The following is a 15,560-nucleotide window of genomic DNA, read 5'->3' on the forward strand; positions in this document are numbered from 1 at the left end:
AACTGGAGCCAGATCCGTCATTGTCAAATAAACACCGTAACGATCCGCATCATCCCCATACCCCATACCACTGCTGTCCAATGATGGACATCCGACAGCCTCGGGGAGGTTGAGATGTGGATGGTCCCCATGGGGTCTGCCCGCCTTTCCTCCCTTGCGCTAATCGTTCCAACAGGTTTTCCCCTCAGACGACGGCCGGGTTGTGGGGACGGGAAACCTGGGGAAAGGGAAGAAGTCCGCGTGCGGTGAGCGTGTTGCATGACTAGCCGTGCATGATATTTCACATCACAAGCTCCATTCTGGACAAGCCTCGGTGCACATGGGGCCTGAGTTTGCTTTGCACGAGGGATGGGTGATCTCTGGCAATGTTTATGTATATTGCCCCCCACGTAGAGGCTGAGATCATGAGCTTCGCACCGCGGCAGTGTCACATTCGTGGTGATGTACGCATGTTGACTATATCGGGACATGCTTGTTTTTTTACCACGTCATCCTCGACAAGACTAGAGCGAGTGACTGGCTCGCTAATAGTTGCTACCTCCCAGATTCCCTCAGCAGCCGCAAGTTTGTCCCAGTCAAGATGACATAGATGGTGTCCAGCGTCGGCGTGGCAATCCCCAGCTCCTTGCCCTTCCGGTACGGATACCCGAGGATGATGTCGACCTCCATCGGCCGCCCGGCCTTGAAGTCGTTCTGCATGCTGCTGCCGATGGGCTGCATCGCCAGGATCTTGTCGATGAGCGTGTCGACGAGGCCGTGGTCGAGGGGCACGCCGCAGGCGCGGGCGACGTCGACGACCTCGCCCATGAGGCGCCGGGTCATGGGCGTCGCGTCCGGGGACGAGCCGAGCCAGGAGTGGGTGTCGAGGAGCGTCAGCGTCGTGAGGGAGTTCCAGGCGGCGTTCCACACCACCTTTTCCCACCGCTGGACCTGGATGTCGGGCACGACCTGGAAGACGGTGTTGCCCTCGGTCAACAACGCGGCGAAGCTGTCCAGGCGTTGTCTCTCGACCGATGGGTCTGCCTCGTTGGGGTACAGGCCGATCTGCATATCCTCGGACTTTGTATGCCTGATATGTCCCGGCTGCGGCTGGGCAGCTCCGGTCCAGGTCTGGATGGTCGGTCAGTTGGTCACTCACTCACTCACTCGCTCATACGACCGGGGTTCCTGGGGACCAAAGGTCGCACTCACCACACAGGAGATGATTGTCGCGTGGGGGAACGCCGTGCGGAAGGGCACCTCGTTGCCGACGCCGTTCTGGATGATGACGATTGTCGATCTGCTCTCGTCCACCGCTGGGGCAATCTGCGCCGGGACGGCATCCTGGGTGATGGCTTTGTGGGCGCAAACGATGAAATCGAACTTGGCGTCTGCCTCGGCCGCGGTTTTCACGACTAGGGAGGGGGTGAAGGGTTAGACTGGGTTAGACCTGTCTGCACTGGGGGCCCATGGTGTTCTAAGCCGGGTATGGTGATACTACCCATCAATTCTTACCTTTGAATGGGCGGACGGTGTGTTCGCCGTGGTTTTCGCTGGTGATGATGATTCCGTTCTCCTTGACGGCGTCGTAGTTTGACCGCGCGACGACCGTCAACCTCACGCAAGGGACTCTGCTCAGAATGAACGCATAGAACGACCCGATCCTGGTTATGCTCACGTCAACAAATGTAGTTGCAGTTAGCCCATCCGGTAGAGACAACCTACGCTCCGAGTCCGTACAACAGGACATCGACCTGCTGGTCTGTAGCCATCGTGGAGGTGGTGTGGGTTGCTCCTTTCTCTCTCCGTTTGATTGAGAGTCGTTGGCAAGGTGTGTTACTTCGTATCGAAGCAGCCAGCTTGTATGGCGACTAATGCACCTCGTCAATCGAGGTATTTGTACACTATTCCGTTCAATAATCGTCAAGGGCGCAGACTCAAACGGACGGGCAGCAAGACGACATGGAGAACACGGATCCACTCCCCGATCATATCGGTCAACGCTGGTACAACTCGGCTCATGCCAAGGGGCAAAGGGCGCGACTTGCAATTCCAGGCCCCCGATGTTCGGGGCGGCAGGGGGCGGCGGACAAGTCAATAAGGCCAGGACGTAAGTCAATGACCCCCCCTTTCCCATGTACCCCTTCCTCCCCCTCCCCCCTCCTGGTGGTACCTGGGAGTTCCGTGGGGAAGCAAACCAAAGACTTGTTGGGGGTCACTGGGGGTTTTAACGGACCGGGGTCGGCCGGGGGGGCCGCATCCGGGTCCGGGGGATGCGTCTGACGTGGCGGCGCCCCATATTCACAGTTCGATTCCCCCTCACTCCTCGGCCAACTTTCCTCGGCCAACGCGGGGAAGCCGGTACTGGATCTGATTTTGCATGAGCTAATTGGAGGCCTCGAGAGCGTGAATTTCGGTCGACGTGTCCCTCGGTCCGCGGTGCTTGGCCGTGTTGGCTGGGCTCTGACTGACATCATGACGAGAGGACCGGGTTTGCAGCTTCGTATGTCCACTGGAATGTTCCCTCGTTGGAATGTGCACTCACGTTTTAGGTAGAAAGGCCACTAGGAAGAGAATCAATGGGGATCAGTGCGGTTTGAAACCTTGAAATAACATCTCAAGGTTTTGCTTGTGGCATGGATCTTGCCCCCGGCGGGCAGAGCTTATACTCAGTCGTATTATCATCAAAAATACCACTCTTAATCCATCATTAAATACTCCGGTCCCGTTTTCACGGCTGCGTACTGCGTAACCGCGGGACTACTTCCCCAGCTGCGAGAACGACCGCTTCCTCTCCAGCTTCTCGCCCCAGTCCCGCGCGCAGTCGGCGATCTGCAGCGCCGTCTCGCGGATCCGGCCGGCCTGCCTAGCGAGCCTGACCCTCTCCGCGGGCGTCTTCGCCGGTCCCGAGGCATCCTCCTTTACCATATGGCCCCACTCGTCCGCCGACCTGGCCACCAGACGCGCGGCGTCCTCGATCCTCTTGCCAGGCGGCGGCGGCGACGGCTCCGACGCGTCGTCATCGACGAAGCACCCGTGCGGCTGCGTCGCCATGACGCCCGCGATAAGGTTCCAGACGGCAATGAGGTCCTCCTTCGGCACGGACGGGGAGATGGCCGCCGAGATGGACCGCCGCTCGGCCGAGTAACTCCGGGTTGACACCGGCCGCGCCGGTGATGCCGTCGTCGTCCCCGGCCCCGGACCCGGAGAGGCCCGCGCCATGAGGCAGTTGCTGCATGCCCCGTCGTGGATGCCGGGAATCTTGACGCACTCGGGCGAGATCCCTTCCCCTCTGCGGCACTTGGAGCACTGCCGGTCCGCGCTCTGCGCCTCTCCTCGTTCGTGGAGCATGATGGCCTCCAGGACGGGCGCGTGGGAGACGTCGGGCGATGATGATGCCGCCGCCGCTTCGGGCCGGCTTCTCCAAGCTCTTCGTATGGGCAAGGGGCCCAGTCTCTTCATAGTTTCCGTCGCAGCCGGCGCTGTTGTTAACGTCGGTGTCGGTGTCGGCAGACTCGAACTCTGACTGTGCAGACCACTCAGCACCGCATATTCTCGCGCCGCGTACACTTCGTGTGTGATGTCTTTGTGCCGCCCCCGGGCTTCATCGGATGAGCCCCGGCGGTCCGCTGACCTGCCACCCGGGACATGTCCTCTGTCACCCGGCGAGGTCTTGGGAGTGATGTGCTGTGAGGGCTGTTGCGGTTCCGGAATCTGGGGTGCTGGTCTGAGGATCCCTCCGGAGCCGAGCCGACGGGTCGATGTCAAGGTCGCTGAAGGCATCGTGGGCTGTTCTTGTCCGTGCAGTTTGGTCTCTCCGGCTTCCGCCAACAGTTGAAGTGTGATTTTGGCGATCTCTCTTTCATCAACCATTCCTCCCCGGCCGATGCGGATATTTCCAGATGACAAGACTCTTGTGATCCTCCGAGGAGCTGAAGAAGCCAAGAACACACGGAAACAAAGAGACAGAAATTTAGTAATTAAATGCCCGCCGAAACAAACCCAATAACCCCTCCGTGATACCAACCCGGCTGCCCCCCAGTCCTGATACATGGACGAAGAAAAGCTGCTTATATGGTCTACCCAAAGGCCGCGAAGCAGACCACGTCTTTGCCTTCTAGTTACGTAATTCCATTGGTCATTTCCCCTTTTCTGCAGGCGGGCTACGCCGGGATGATTGGCCGATGACATATGCCGTGTTCGGTCCAGGTTTTTCTCAAGACGGTTCTGGACTCTTGTCTTTGAAGACCGGCCGGGGGGGGGGCAGCCAGGCACTTTTGCTCTTTGCCCAGGTCTCCCCCCCGCGCGCGCGCGCCCGCTTATGAGGAGATGAGGGATTACGAGGGGGGAGGAGATGTTGAGGCGTGGCAAGGTGCGTTCGTCCATCCGATCCGATGAACCTCCGCTAGACTCTAAGCATCATCTACGATATATTCCCCGATTGGACTGCGCCATAGCACATCGAACCACGCAGTTATTTCCGTATGGGAGTGGGGTGCCGCCCAAGAAGCCGGAAACGATTACCATCCCACCCTGCTCCCCCGCGGAATGTCTGCTCCAAAATGTCTCACATGATCGCGTGCCCGGAGGAGTCGGCGGTGGTGCGGCCACGACTCAGCGGTCCTTGGACCGGCTTGCCGAACATAGCCGGACGCCGTTGATCCCCTTTTGCCCAGTTGGGACTTGGAAGTTGAAAGGGTATTAGACCGAGCTGTCACTAAACCACGAAGAGGCTTAGCGGGATGTGAGAAAAGAAAAGAACAAGAATGGGCTGCTTTCTTTTTTCCCTTTCTTTTGCTTCCCAGCCCAGTCAGTCTTTCGCAATTCCTACCTCGCTCGCATGATGGACAAAAGGAACCTCTCCTCTCCACAGGGATGACGAGCAACACGAGCTCGGCGTCACATAAGTTCCTCTCCTCTCTCTCTCAACGAGCGACCAATTCAGCGAGTCGATCCGTGCCGGAGGGGGGTGGAAACGAAACAACACCCGATTCCCACCCCGGACGCCACCATCACTCGACTGATGGACGTGCTGATTCCCCTCATCCACAGGATTCCAGGTAACGTCGGGCACCCACTTTTCGCCCACCCCCCCATTTCGCCCACCCATAAATCCCTCATCAGCACACCTAACCTCCAACCTCCTCCTTTTTCTAACCATCACAACATTTACAGTTTTTATCCGAATGGCTTCATTTTTTCAGCATACCTTTTTCTTGCCCTTATGAGCGCATATACCGAGTATGAGGTCAATCAGGCCTTGGAAGCAGTCGCCAATGGGCAGTCCCTCCGGAAAGCATCAATCGAATGGGGTGTGCCACGTTCAACACTTCGCAGTCGCATCAAGGGCTGCCAACCAAGGCAACTTGCCTTTGCTGACCATCAGAGACTCTCTATAGGTCAGGAGGCTAAGTTGGCTGAATGGATTCGCATTCAGCATGCCCTTGGTGTTGCTCCAACCCATCTGCAAGTGAAGCTATTCGCAGAGAGGATCCTCCATGCTATGGGGGATACAGAGCCTATAGGGAAAGGTTGGATAACAGCCTTTCTGAATAGGAATCCTTCAGTCAAGGTCCAGAGAAGTCGCCCTATCGATTCTAGACGTGTTAATGGGGCATCTACTGAGGTCATCAGGGACTGGTTCAAGCATCTCGCCATGCCAGAGATCATCAGCATTAAACCAGCCAACAGATACAACATGGATGAGACTGGTATCCTTGAGGGGCAAGGATCTAATGGGCTGGTGCTGGGCATGTCTGAGACGAAGTCTGTTCGCAAGAAACAGCCTGGATCAAGGGCATGGGTATCTATTATTGAATGCATCTCTGCCCTGGGCCACAGACTGCATCCCCTCATTATATATAAGGGTATAACAGTCCAGCAGCAGTGGTTTCCTTTGGATCTTGGCCCTTATGAAGGCTGGCAGTTTACAGCAACAGAGAATGGATGGACAACAGATGCCACTGCAGTTGAATGGCTGCAGAAGGTCTTCATCCCTCAGACTGTCCCTCAGGGCAAGGAGGAGGTTAGACTGCTGGTCTTGGATGGGCATGGGAGCCATACAACGACGGACTTTATGTGGCTCTGCTATATAAACAACATCCATCTATTGTTCTTACCACCACATACCTCCCATGTCCTCCAGCCACTTGATCAGTCAGTCTTTGGCCCATTAAAGGCAGCCTATAGGAAGGAGCTTGGATACCTTAGTCATTGGAATGACTCTACTGTTGTAGGCAAGAGGAACTTCCTAGGCTGTTATTATAAGGCTGCCCTGGCAGGGATGACGATCCAGAACATTAAAAGTGGGTGGAAATGGACTGGACTATGGCCTGTTTCTATGGCAAAGCCCCTTATGAGTCGTCTGCTGCTCCCATCAACACCAACACCATCAGCATCATCTCATCAGACCTGCAAAGGGCAGTCTGGAGGCAAGGAGGAAGTCAAGGAAGGCAGGGGAGCTGAAGGATGGGCTTCTGTATCGTCTGCAGTGGCATGGTCGACGCCAAGGAAGATGAAGGATCTGGCTGGCCAGTTGAAGCTATTCACAGAGCTGGATAATGATGCTAGTACTCAACGCCTCCTTTTCATAAAGGTGAAAAAAGGCTTCAGCGAGCAGTCCTATAAGCTGGCAACTGCCCAGCATAATCTTGAGCTCCTGCAGGCCCAAGTCACCAATAATGCAGCAAGGAAAAGAAGGACAGTCCAGATCGACCCAAACACCAAGTTCGCCAATATCAAGGACATCCAGAAGGCTCAAATTGAGGCTGGCGAAAAAGAGGGTATCACGGATGAATCCAGCGAGTCTGATTTACCTAGTGAAGCTGAAAGCTGTATTGTGGTGGCATCTAGACGAAGTCAATAGTTAATTGAACTTGGTGGTTATGATGGGGATAGCCTCATTTATGGGTGGGCGAAATGGGGGGGTGGGCGAAAAGTGGGTGCCCGACGTTACATGACACTAATTACATGATCTGTTGGGCCCCTAAGGTCTGGCTGTGTGGAGAAGATACAGTGGAGTTTGGATGGGGTAAAGTGAGGGACTCTCTCTATCTCTCTCCCTCTCTCCCTTGGCCGCCGCCGCCCAGGAGGGGGGGGACCGTAGCTATTTGCTACCAGAAACGCCCCCCCGCGGGATGGTCCTCCGGATCCCTTATTTTCCTCCGATCTGTGGGGGTGGTTTTCTTGGGAGCCGGCGGAGCTGGGGAGATGCCTCGGGTCGGATCACGTATAAACCTGCCCTTTAGGATGGGAGAGGTGCCGGCGTGGGGGTAGCACTTTTCGTTGGCATGGATCTTTTCTACGGTTTGGGAATAGTTGGATATTTATTTGTGTACACACACACACGACTACACAGACCGACTCAAGGGGGGGGGGGGGGCGATAAGTTGATCCCATGATGACTATTCATGCGCCGCTGGCCTGACTCCTTGCATCCTGCGGCGGGCTTTTTATACAAGAAGCTTTATTCACGACTAATTAGACTAAGTTCCTAAGTACCATTCTATTCTCTTTCTCCTCTCTCTCTCTCTCCCTCTCTCTCTCTTCCCCTCCGAGCCCGTTTCCCTCCATCAACCGTCGTCATGTCTCCTTCAGCCATCGGCAATTCTCACCACCACAACGGGAACGGCACAAGCCATGCCTCACAACCGGCTCTGGCCCCGGGCCTCTACGTCCCGACGGTGGCCTTCTTCCGTGACGACGACTCAGTAGACGTCGAGACGACGACCTCCCACGCGGTCCGTCTCGCCGCAGCCGGCGTCGCCGGCCTCGTCACCCACGGCTCCAACGGCGAAGCCGTCCACCTCGACCACGCCGAACGACAACTCATCAACCGGACCACGCGGGCGGCCCTCGACGCGGCCGGGAAGGCCGACCTCCCCCTGATCGTCGGCTGCGGCGCCCAGTCGACGAGGGAAACCGTCCAGCTCTGCCGCGAAGCCGCCTCGTCGGGCGGCGACTACGCCCTCGTCCTGCCGCCGGCCTACTACGGCGGCCTCCTCGCCACCGACCACATCCTGCAGCACTTCCGCGAGGTCGCCGACGAGAGCCCCGTCCCCGTCCTCATCTACAACTACCCGGGCGCCTGCAGCGGCCTGGACCTCAACTCCGACACCATCATCGCCCTGTCGAGGCACCCCAACATCGTCGGCGTGAAGCTGACGTGCGGGAACACGGGCAAGCTGGCCCGGATAGCCGCCGCCACGACGGCCCCGAAGAAGGGCAGCGGCGACGCCGAGGCCGGCACAGCCGCCACCGCCGCCCCGTTCCGGACGTTCGGTGGCAGCGTCGACTTCACGCTGCAGACGCTGGTCGTCGGCGGCCACGGCATCATCGGCGGCACGGGTAACATCGCGCCCCGGGCCTGCGTGCGGCTCATGACCCTCTGGGACGAGGGGAAGCTGGCCGAGGCGAGGGAGCTGCAGGCCGTCGTGGCGCGGGGCGACTGGACAGCCATCCAGGGCGGCTTCGTCTCGGTCAAGGCGGCGCTGCAGGAGTACTACTCATACGGAGGGCTCCCCCGGAGACCATGCGCGCTGCTGGAGGGGGAGCGCCTCACGAAGCAGCTTGACGGCTTCGCCGAGCTGGTTGCGCTGGAGAGAGCGTTGGAGAAGTAGATTAAGGACTAAATATCATGTAGAACGTGGAGAGGCAGACTGCAGAAGCACTGCATAGTCACAATGCATTAATTCAACTTCCCTGAGCGTCCATTGCTTGTAAGACCAGGAGCCTGTCCTGTCCCAAAACCCTGCATAAACGCCTCGATTCTTTAGGTCTTGTTGATCCTGAGTCTGTATCGTTCACAAAGACCTCTTTCCAGTCATGTTTTTGACGGTAGAGGCACTGTCTCTGTAGCCCAAAGAATCCCGGATGTATCAACTGTCGCTCAGCTCGACTCTCGAGACACCATTTGTTGATTATTCTCATTACAGCCAGGTTCCAATCTATCCCTCACATTCCCGCATCAAGCAGAAGTGAACTAAATCTACCTCAGCTCTTCCGATGCTGATGGTTCCAGGCCACACAGTCCAAGGGGGTAACAAGCTGGCCCCCACGTAAGATGTCACTCAAGTCAAATCCGTCGAAGCGGCTCGTGAACATCCCCGACTCGTGATGCTGACCCTGACCCCCAACTACCCCGTATTATGCGGGTCAGACACCGGGGCTTGCCCGATGTGATGCGGGTTGCTGCGATCCCAATGGGCTGATCATCCCCCCTCTACCACTCAGCTTTCCCCGCTGGTTCCTCCGTGACGACTTGCGCGGGCATGGCTGGCAAGCTAGTGAGCTGGCCACCTCATCGTGACAATACACGAATCACCTGAGCTCCACTTCATGCAGAGTTCTGTTTGCAGCCGAAGCTCGGATCTAGCTGGGGGGAATAATACGGACACGCACAAGTTTCAACGGAGTGCTGTCGTGGGGGTCTCAAACGTCCTCCAAGATGGGGGAGGGGGGCCTCTGACATTTGGCGAACAAGATGATGATCGGTGGGATGAGGATGACGGATATGAAGGTAGATATCAGACGAAGGACTCAAGATGGACATTGGACTCTCTAAAAACAATACGCAACAATAGCAACAATGTCGAGCATTCTTGAAAAGCTTTTCTCTTTGGACGGCCGTACGGCTGTGGTGACTGGAGGCACCAGAGGCATCGGCCAGGCCATGGCATTATCGCTGGCGGAAGCGGGTTCAGATATCATTCTCATCCAAGTAAGCGTGGCACCCCTGAGATGGACAACAATAGGCACACCGATTCCTGTTTCTGACACCACAGCAGAGAGACGAGAGCAACACGGAAACCAAGAGGCAAATCGAGGCAATCGGCAGGACGGCCACCGTCTACACGGCGGACCTGTCCAACCAGGACCAAGTAGAGGGCCTGACGCAACGGATCCTCGCCGACGGCCACGACGTCAGCATCCTCGTCACCTGCGCCGGCATCCAGCGCAGACACCCGGCCCACCGGTTCCCCATGGGCGACTGGGACGAGGTGCTGCAGGTCAACCTGAAGACGGTCTGGACCCTCTGCCGCGACCTGGGCGCCTACATGCTCACGCGGCCACCGAACCCGACCACCGGCCACCGCGGCAGCATCATCAACGTCGCCTCGCTCGTCAGCTTCCAAGGGGGCATCACGGTGCCCGCGTACGCGGCGGCCAAGGGCGGCATCGCGCAGCTCACAAAGGCCCTGAGTAACGAGTGGGCGGGCCAGGGGGTCAACGTCAACGCCGTGGCGCCGGGGTACGTCGCCACGGACATGAACGAGGCGCTCATGGGCGACCCCGGGCGCGCGGCGGGCATCCTGGCGCGGATCCCCGCGGGCAGATGGGGCACGCCCGAGGACTTCAAGGGCGCCACGGTGTTCCTCGCGGGGGCGGGGAGCCTGTACGTTTCGGGCGAGCTGCTGACCGTCGACGGGGGCTGGATGGGCCGGTGAGTGGCGTTGGTGTGTGTGTGTGTGTGTATGTGTGTGGACGGATGCGGTATTCAGGATGGTGCTCTGGCCGGATGTTGTCCAGCTTAGGGAGACTGGATGTGACACTTGGGGTGTCTCCGGTGGACCACATCGTCTGCTGACAATCAACTCTTTTGTAAATATCCCGACGGCACTTGGGGGGATGGTGGTGGTCTGGCCCAGTTGATCACTCAGTGGGGGTTGACTTGAGAGCTTAACAGGTTTCCGCAGTATTGGTTGATCTACGTGGTCAGTCACTAGCGATGTTTTATTTAGGCAAAAGAGAATCGGGCATCCTATTGTCTAAAGTTGAATCTTGTCTTCTCAGAGTTGTCTCTTCGTATTTTCCATATCGATACCATCAGGCATCTCCACGTCTCGTACGTTGTGCAAGTGATAGGGTATAACACACTGAAGTATGCGTGTAATTGCTGAAGGTCCCCTTTCACTTCCAAGCTTTTGAAGGGATGATAACCCGCCCAATGTTCCGACCATCACAAGTCTCGTAGGTTTATGGCAAACCATGTGTGTCAATGTTGACATCCTATGCCTGTGACTCCAGTGACTCAAAGTTGCCCCAAAAGACCTTATTCTGGGTTGATTTGATTACATGGCTTTACTGTAACACTCGTAGAGACCAAAGTCCATCGGACTCTATCTCTTCTGACTACCACTCCCGGATGCTCCCATCAGGGCCGTGGAATACCTTGCACTGCCACGGCTTCGTCTCCTTGGAGATCTTCACAACCATGTCCTCGTCGATCTCGATGCCCAGCCCGTACCCCGTCGGCGCCCTGACGTAGCCCCCTTCGATGTCAAACACGCCGGGGTTCTTCAGGTACGTCAACAGATCAATGTCACCGGCCTCGGTGTTGTAGTGCATGCCCAGGCTCATCTCGAGAATGGAGAAGTTGGGCGACGACAGCGCGACCTGCACGCTCGCCGCGAACGCGACGGGGCCGAGCGGGCAGTGCGGCGCGATGGCCACGTCGTAGGCCTCGGCCATGGTGGCGATCCGCTTCGTCTCGGAGATCCCCCCGGCGTGCGCGATGTCCGGCTGCAGGATGTCGACGCTCGCGTCCTCGAGGAACCGCTTGATGTCCCACCTCGTGTACAGCCGCTCGCCAAAGGCGATGGGGATCGTCGTCTGGTTCGCCAGCTGCTTGATGGCCTCCGGGTGCTCGCACAGCAGCGGCTCCTCGATGAAGAGCGGCTCGTGGGGCTCCAGGGCGCGCGCGAGCTGCTTGGCCATGGCCTTGTGCAGCCGGCCGTGGAAGTCGAGGCCGACGTCGAGGCCGAGGGCCTTGACCTGCTTGATGCGCTCGACCGTGGCCTTGAGGACCTTGGGCGAGTCGACCCAGTTCATGTCCTCGGTTGCGTTCATCTTGACGCACGTCAGGCCCTGCTCGATACGCTTCTTGCTGTGAAGAGATGTCAGCATGGAGGTTTTGTCTCCCCCCCTCCCCTCCCCCGGGTGTTATCGTGGGAGACTTACGCCGCTGCTTCGACGTCTGATGGCCTGTCGCCGCCGATCCAGCAGTACACCTGCACCTTGTCGCGCACTTGGCCGCCCAGCAGCTCATAGATGGGTACCTTCAACTTGCGTCCTGGAATTATGGATCATGAGATGTCAGCCTGTGAAAGTGTTGGATTCACAGACTTGATGGCGTACCTTTCAAATCCCACAATGCGATGTCGATACCGGACATTGCTGACATGAACACCGGGCCTCCTCGGTAGAAGCCGTGTCTCCAGAACGTTTGCCAGATGTGCTCGATGTTGCTGTTAATGATCAGCCTGAGTCTCATGTGAAGAATAACCGACCTTATGACATCCAATCATGTACCAATTTCGGTGGCCTAGAGACGACTTACTTTGCTTCCAGGCCAACTATCCTGGGAATCATCTCCTCGAGGCTTCCCTCGACAGCTAGATCGTGTCCTTCCAGCGTGGCCTCGCCCCAGCCGTACTCACCATCCTCGTCGGTGATCTTGACCATGAGCCAGCGAGGCTTCACGCGGTAATACCGGACTGTTGTGATTTTCGCCATGGTGTGCTAATCTCTTCCGTGGCGTGTGTAAGTGAAGGGGTCGTGTCGATGGTTCCCTGCTTCGGCTTGTTTCTAGCTCAAAGGACTGACTGATATCGAGGATTTGGACTGCAGAACACGAAGCGTATGGGATACACATACCGTCCATTCTTAACGAAGCACTCCGCATCATGAATCTCCGCCTTGAGGAGGCCACATGCGCAACCCGATCCACCTCCATGTTTGCGTCCACGCAAGATGTGGTGCACCCCGCGTTCCAACCCCCACCAAGAGTCTCTTGACCCCCACGACCGGAGCTACGAAAGGTACCAACCGGGATTACTTACGGGGGTGTACATATTCCCATGCCACCGCCCTCCACTCATCCGGTCACGACGCAGGAAGCCTCGGGGTTGTTCCCGCTCCTCCTCTGTCTCAGAACAAACTGCAGGGGGGGGTGTCTTGGGAGGGGGCGGCTCCTCAATTTGCCCTGCGGCGGACGTGGGGTTTGCGTGTATGGCGGGTGGATTCTCTTACGCCGTCGTTTATTGCCAATCGGCCCATGACCAATCCTTATAATCCTTCCACGGGCTGCAGATTGCAGGTTCCGGGTTTCTAACGCCCGTCGAGGCTCTTTGGGAAGGTTATCTGTTGGGGCTGCAGGGTGTAGTGGGAAGCTCGCAACGTCATGAGTTCGTAGTGATTCCGCATCCGATTGACTTGCCAAAGACACTGGTCGAAGCCGAGGAGACTCCCACCCGACGACATACTCATGGTGTTGGATGTGTCTGTATCAACGTAACCCTATCCCTTACTAGTTGCAAGATGGTGTGTGTGCCCTTGAGCCTACGATGTACCATTGAATACAACCTTGGGCCTGCAATGATGAACTCTGTAAAGAGTTTAATCGTGCATCTATTCCTATTACTATCAAGTCTACTTTTCTATATCTTGTCGTGCCCTCTATGTCGTGTATCATGTTCATGAATCATACGGTATCAATTACTTACCACTCCCCGCCGGCTGCTGGAAACAGGCGCCAATATTTGTTCATCGTTTCTATCGTTGCCGTTCCCCGAACTCTTCTCTTGTGATGAAACTCCATCTTCTTCATCTCGACTTTCACTTGATGACTCTTCTGCTTTTACATCCTCGATCGGATGCAGACCTCGGTCTTTGATGAACAAGCAACCAATCAGGCACAACCCGATCAACGGTATCTGGAGAATGAAGACTGCCCGGCTCGCGGCCATGTACGCATCCAGGACGGCGGACATGTCCTGCTCGTTCAGCTCGGGTATCGAATAGGTGCTGCTCGCCAGGTCCTTGAACTCTGGCGGCAGCTTCGCTCGCAGGGTCGCCTGCAGCACCGCCGCGGACACGGCGAGGCCGCACGCGCCGCCGGCGCACCGGAAGAAGTTGCGGTTGGACGTGATGACGGCCCGTCGGGACTTGATGGAGTGCGCCTGGAGGGCGACGAGGGTCGGCTGGAAGATGAAGCCGACGCCGATGCCGATGATGAGCAGCGGGATGACGATGACTCCCGGCTTGGTGTGGCGATCGTAGATCAGAGTCAGTCCCGCGCCCCTGTGAGGTGTGTTAGTCGTGGAAAAGATCAAAGTCACAGAGAGTGAGGGGCCATGATTTCGACGTACAAAGTCCAAAGACCAAACCCAGCCCATATTACCTCTCCGTAACGTTGAACCCTCGAGATGTACTGGCCCGAGATGATGGAGAAGACGGACTGGCAGACGACGAGTGCGACGTAGATTGCAGCAGACTGGATGACCGAGTACTGATGTGCGTTCTGGAGGTAGAGGGGAACATAGTAGAGATACGATTGGTACACCGCACCAAAGAGGAAGGACTGAGTTAACAGAACGACAATGACTTTGTTCTTGAAAATAGGGACTGTCTCGGCGAGATTAGCACTGTTGGTCTGTCTGGCAACGATACTCGGTGCGCTCGAGACGGTAGACCTACCCGGCATCATGGGGAGTTTCGCAAACTTCCATTCAACAATTACAAAAGAGACAAGGGCGAGGGCACCGATCGTGAGCATGCTTATGACCATGGCCGAGTTCCATGGGAAGTAGGCACCACCTGGTAGTGTCTGTAAGTAACAATATCGACAAGTTGTGATTTACACACTCAGAGCATCATATGTATTGTAGTACGTACCCCCAGAGATGGGAATCAACAACAAGATAACCCCGGCCGAGGATGTCAGGGAGCCGGCATAATCGATCTTCTTGACGCTCTCTACAAATTCGTCCTGCGGCGGCTTGGACGGCAGGAGGAAATAGGAGATGACGCCGACGATGACGCCGAGCGGCGAGAGCATCCAGAAAAAGGCCCTCCACGTCGCCCTCTCGACAAAGGCGGCGGCGAGGAAGGGCCCGAGGACGTTGCCCAGCCCGATCATGGAGCCGAGGATGCCCTGGTACTTGCCCCGCTGCTCGAGGGTGACGACGTCCGAGACGATGATCATGGCGAGGTTCGAGATGCCGCCGCCGCCGATGCCCGCGACACCGCGGAAGACGTAGAACATGGCCGCATTCCGCGACAGGCCGCACAGCAGGTCGGCGACGGACAGCAGCGCGACGGCGGTCAGGAAGACGGCCTTGCGGCCAAAGATGTCGGAGAAGCGGCCGTAGAGCATCTGGAAGGTCGTGTTGGCGACGAGCGACGCGGTGCCGGCCCAGGAGATGGTGGCCTCGGCGTCGAGGTCGGCGGCGATGGTGGGCAGCGTGACGCTGATGCCGTTCTGGTCGATGAAGGAGACGAGCAGGGTGACGGCGAGTGTCGCGAACACGACGAGCAGCTTCCTCAGCGGGAGGATGTCGGTCTGGTCGTGGAGGGCCTTTTCGGCCCTGGTCGTCTCGAGGTCGCCCCTCATGTTTGGAACCCTTTGGTGGCGATCAGGAGAGAACGGGGGGCTTGATAAGGTCGCAGCATTTGGATGCTAGAAGCACATGGGAGATCTTCTCTTTAAGCAAGTGGATGCATGCGAGGTTTGAGTGACGATTCTACGGTTGATATACTCCTGTAAGACACGAAGCGTGAAAAATTCTCGACCGGAATCCGAT

At 57.2% G+C, this 15,560-nt stretch overlaps 6 protein-coding genes across 6 annotated transcripts; 2 read left to right on the forward strand and 4 right to left on the reverse strand.

Annotated features, from left to right (window-relative positions):
* Positions 1–534: 534 nt before the first annotated feature.
* On the reverse strand, positions 535–1,751 carry CH63R_05133 (2-dehydropantoate 2-reductase; the record flags this gene model as incomplete). The annotated part of the gene is made up of 4 exons (XM_018300108.1): positions 535–1,110; positions 1,192–1,394; positions 1,495–1,643; positions 1,705–1,751. The coding sequence occupies 4 exons, from the start codon at positions 1,749–1,751 to the stop codon at positions 535–537; spliced, it is 975 nt and encodes a 324-aa protein (XP_018161354.1).
* A 988-nt stretch (positions 1,752–2,739) lies between these two features.
* CH63R_05134 (uncharacterized protein) lies at positions 2,740–3,762 on the reverse strand (the record flags this gene model as incomplete). The annotated part of the gene is made up of 1 exon (XM_018300109.1): positions 2,740–3,762. One exon carries the CDS (start codon positions 3,760–3,762, stop codon positions 2,740–2,742), a length of 1,023 nt encoding a protein of 340 aa, XP_018161355.1.
* Positions 3,763–7,562: 3,800 nt separating this feature from the next.
* On the forward strand, positions 7,563–8,597 carry CH63R_05135 (dihydrodipicolinate synthetase; the record flags this gene model as incomplete). The annotated part of the gene is made up of 1 exon (XM_018300110.1): positions 7,563–8,597. One exon carries the CDS (start codon positions 7,563–7,565, stop codon positions 8,595–8,597), a length of 1,035 nt encoding a protein of 344 aa, XP_018161356.1.
* Positions 8,598–9,565: 968 nt separating this feature from the next.
* Positions 9,566–10,424, forward strand: CH63R_05136 (2-deoxy-D-gluconate 3-dehydrogenase; the record flags this gene model as incomplete). The annotated part of the gene is made up of 2 exons (XM_018300111.1): positions 9,566–9,697; positions 9,765–10,424. 2 exons carry the CDS (start codon positions 9,566–9,568, stop codon positions 10,422–10,424), a joined length of 792 nt encoding a protein of 263 aa, XP_018161357.1.
* A 685-nt stretch (positions 10,425–11,109) lies between these two features.
* Positions 11,110–12,492, reverse strand: CH63R_05137 (Mandelate racemase muconate lactonizing enzyme family protein; the record flags this gene model as incomplete). Its single annotated transcript, XM_018300112.1, has 4 exons — positions 11,110–11,863; positions 11,938–12,049; positions 12,115–12,224; positions 12,317–12,492. The coding sequence occupies 4 exons, from the start codon at positions 12,490–12,492 to the stop codon at positions 11,110–11,112; spliced, it is 1,152 nt and encodes a 383-aa protein (XP_018161358.1).
* Positions 12,493–13,407: 915 nt separating this feature from the next.
* Positions 13,408–15,370, reverse strand: CH63R_05138 (Major facilitator superfamily transporter; the record flags this gene model as incomplete). Its single annotated transcript, XM_018300113.1, has 4 exons — positions 13,408–13,434; positions 13,482–14,058; positions 14,127–14,574; positions 14,623–15,370. 4 exons carry the CDS (start codon positions 15,368–15,370, stop codon positions 13,408–13,410), a joined length of 1,800 nt encoding a protein of 599 aa, XP_018161359.1.
* Positions 15,371–15,560: the final 190 nt, after the last annotated feature.

Source organism: Colletotrichum higginsianum, chromosome 3 (genome assembly GCF_001672515.1).
Source record: "Colletotrichum higginsianum IMI 349063 chromosome 3, whole genome shotgun sequence".
Taxonomy (NCBI): domain Eukaryota; kingdom Fungi; phylum Ascomycota; class Sordariomycetes; order Glomerellales; family Glomerellaceae; genus Colletotrichum; species Colletotrichum higginsianum.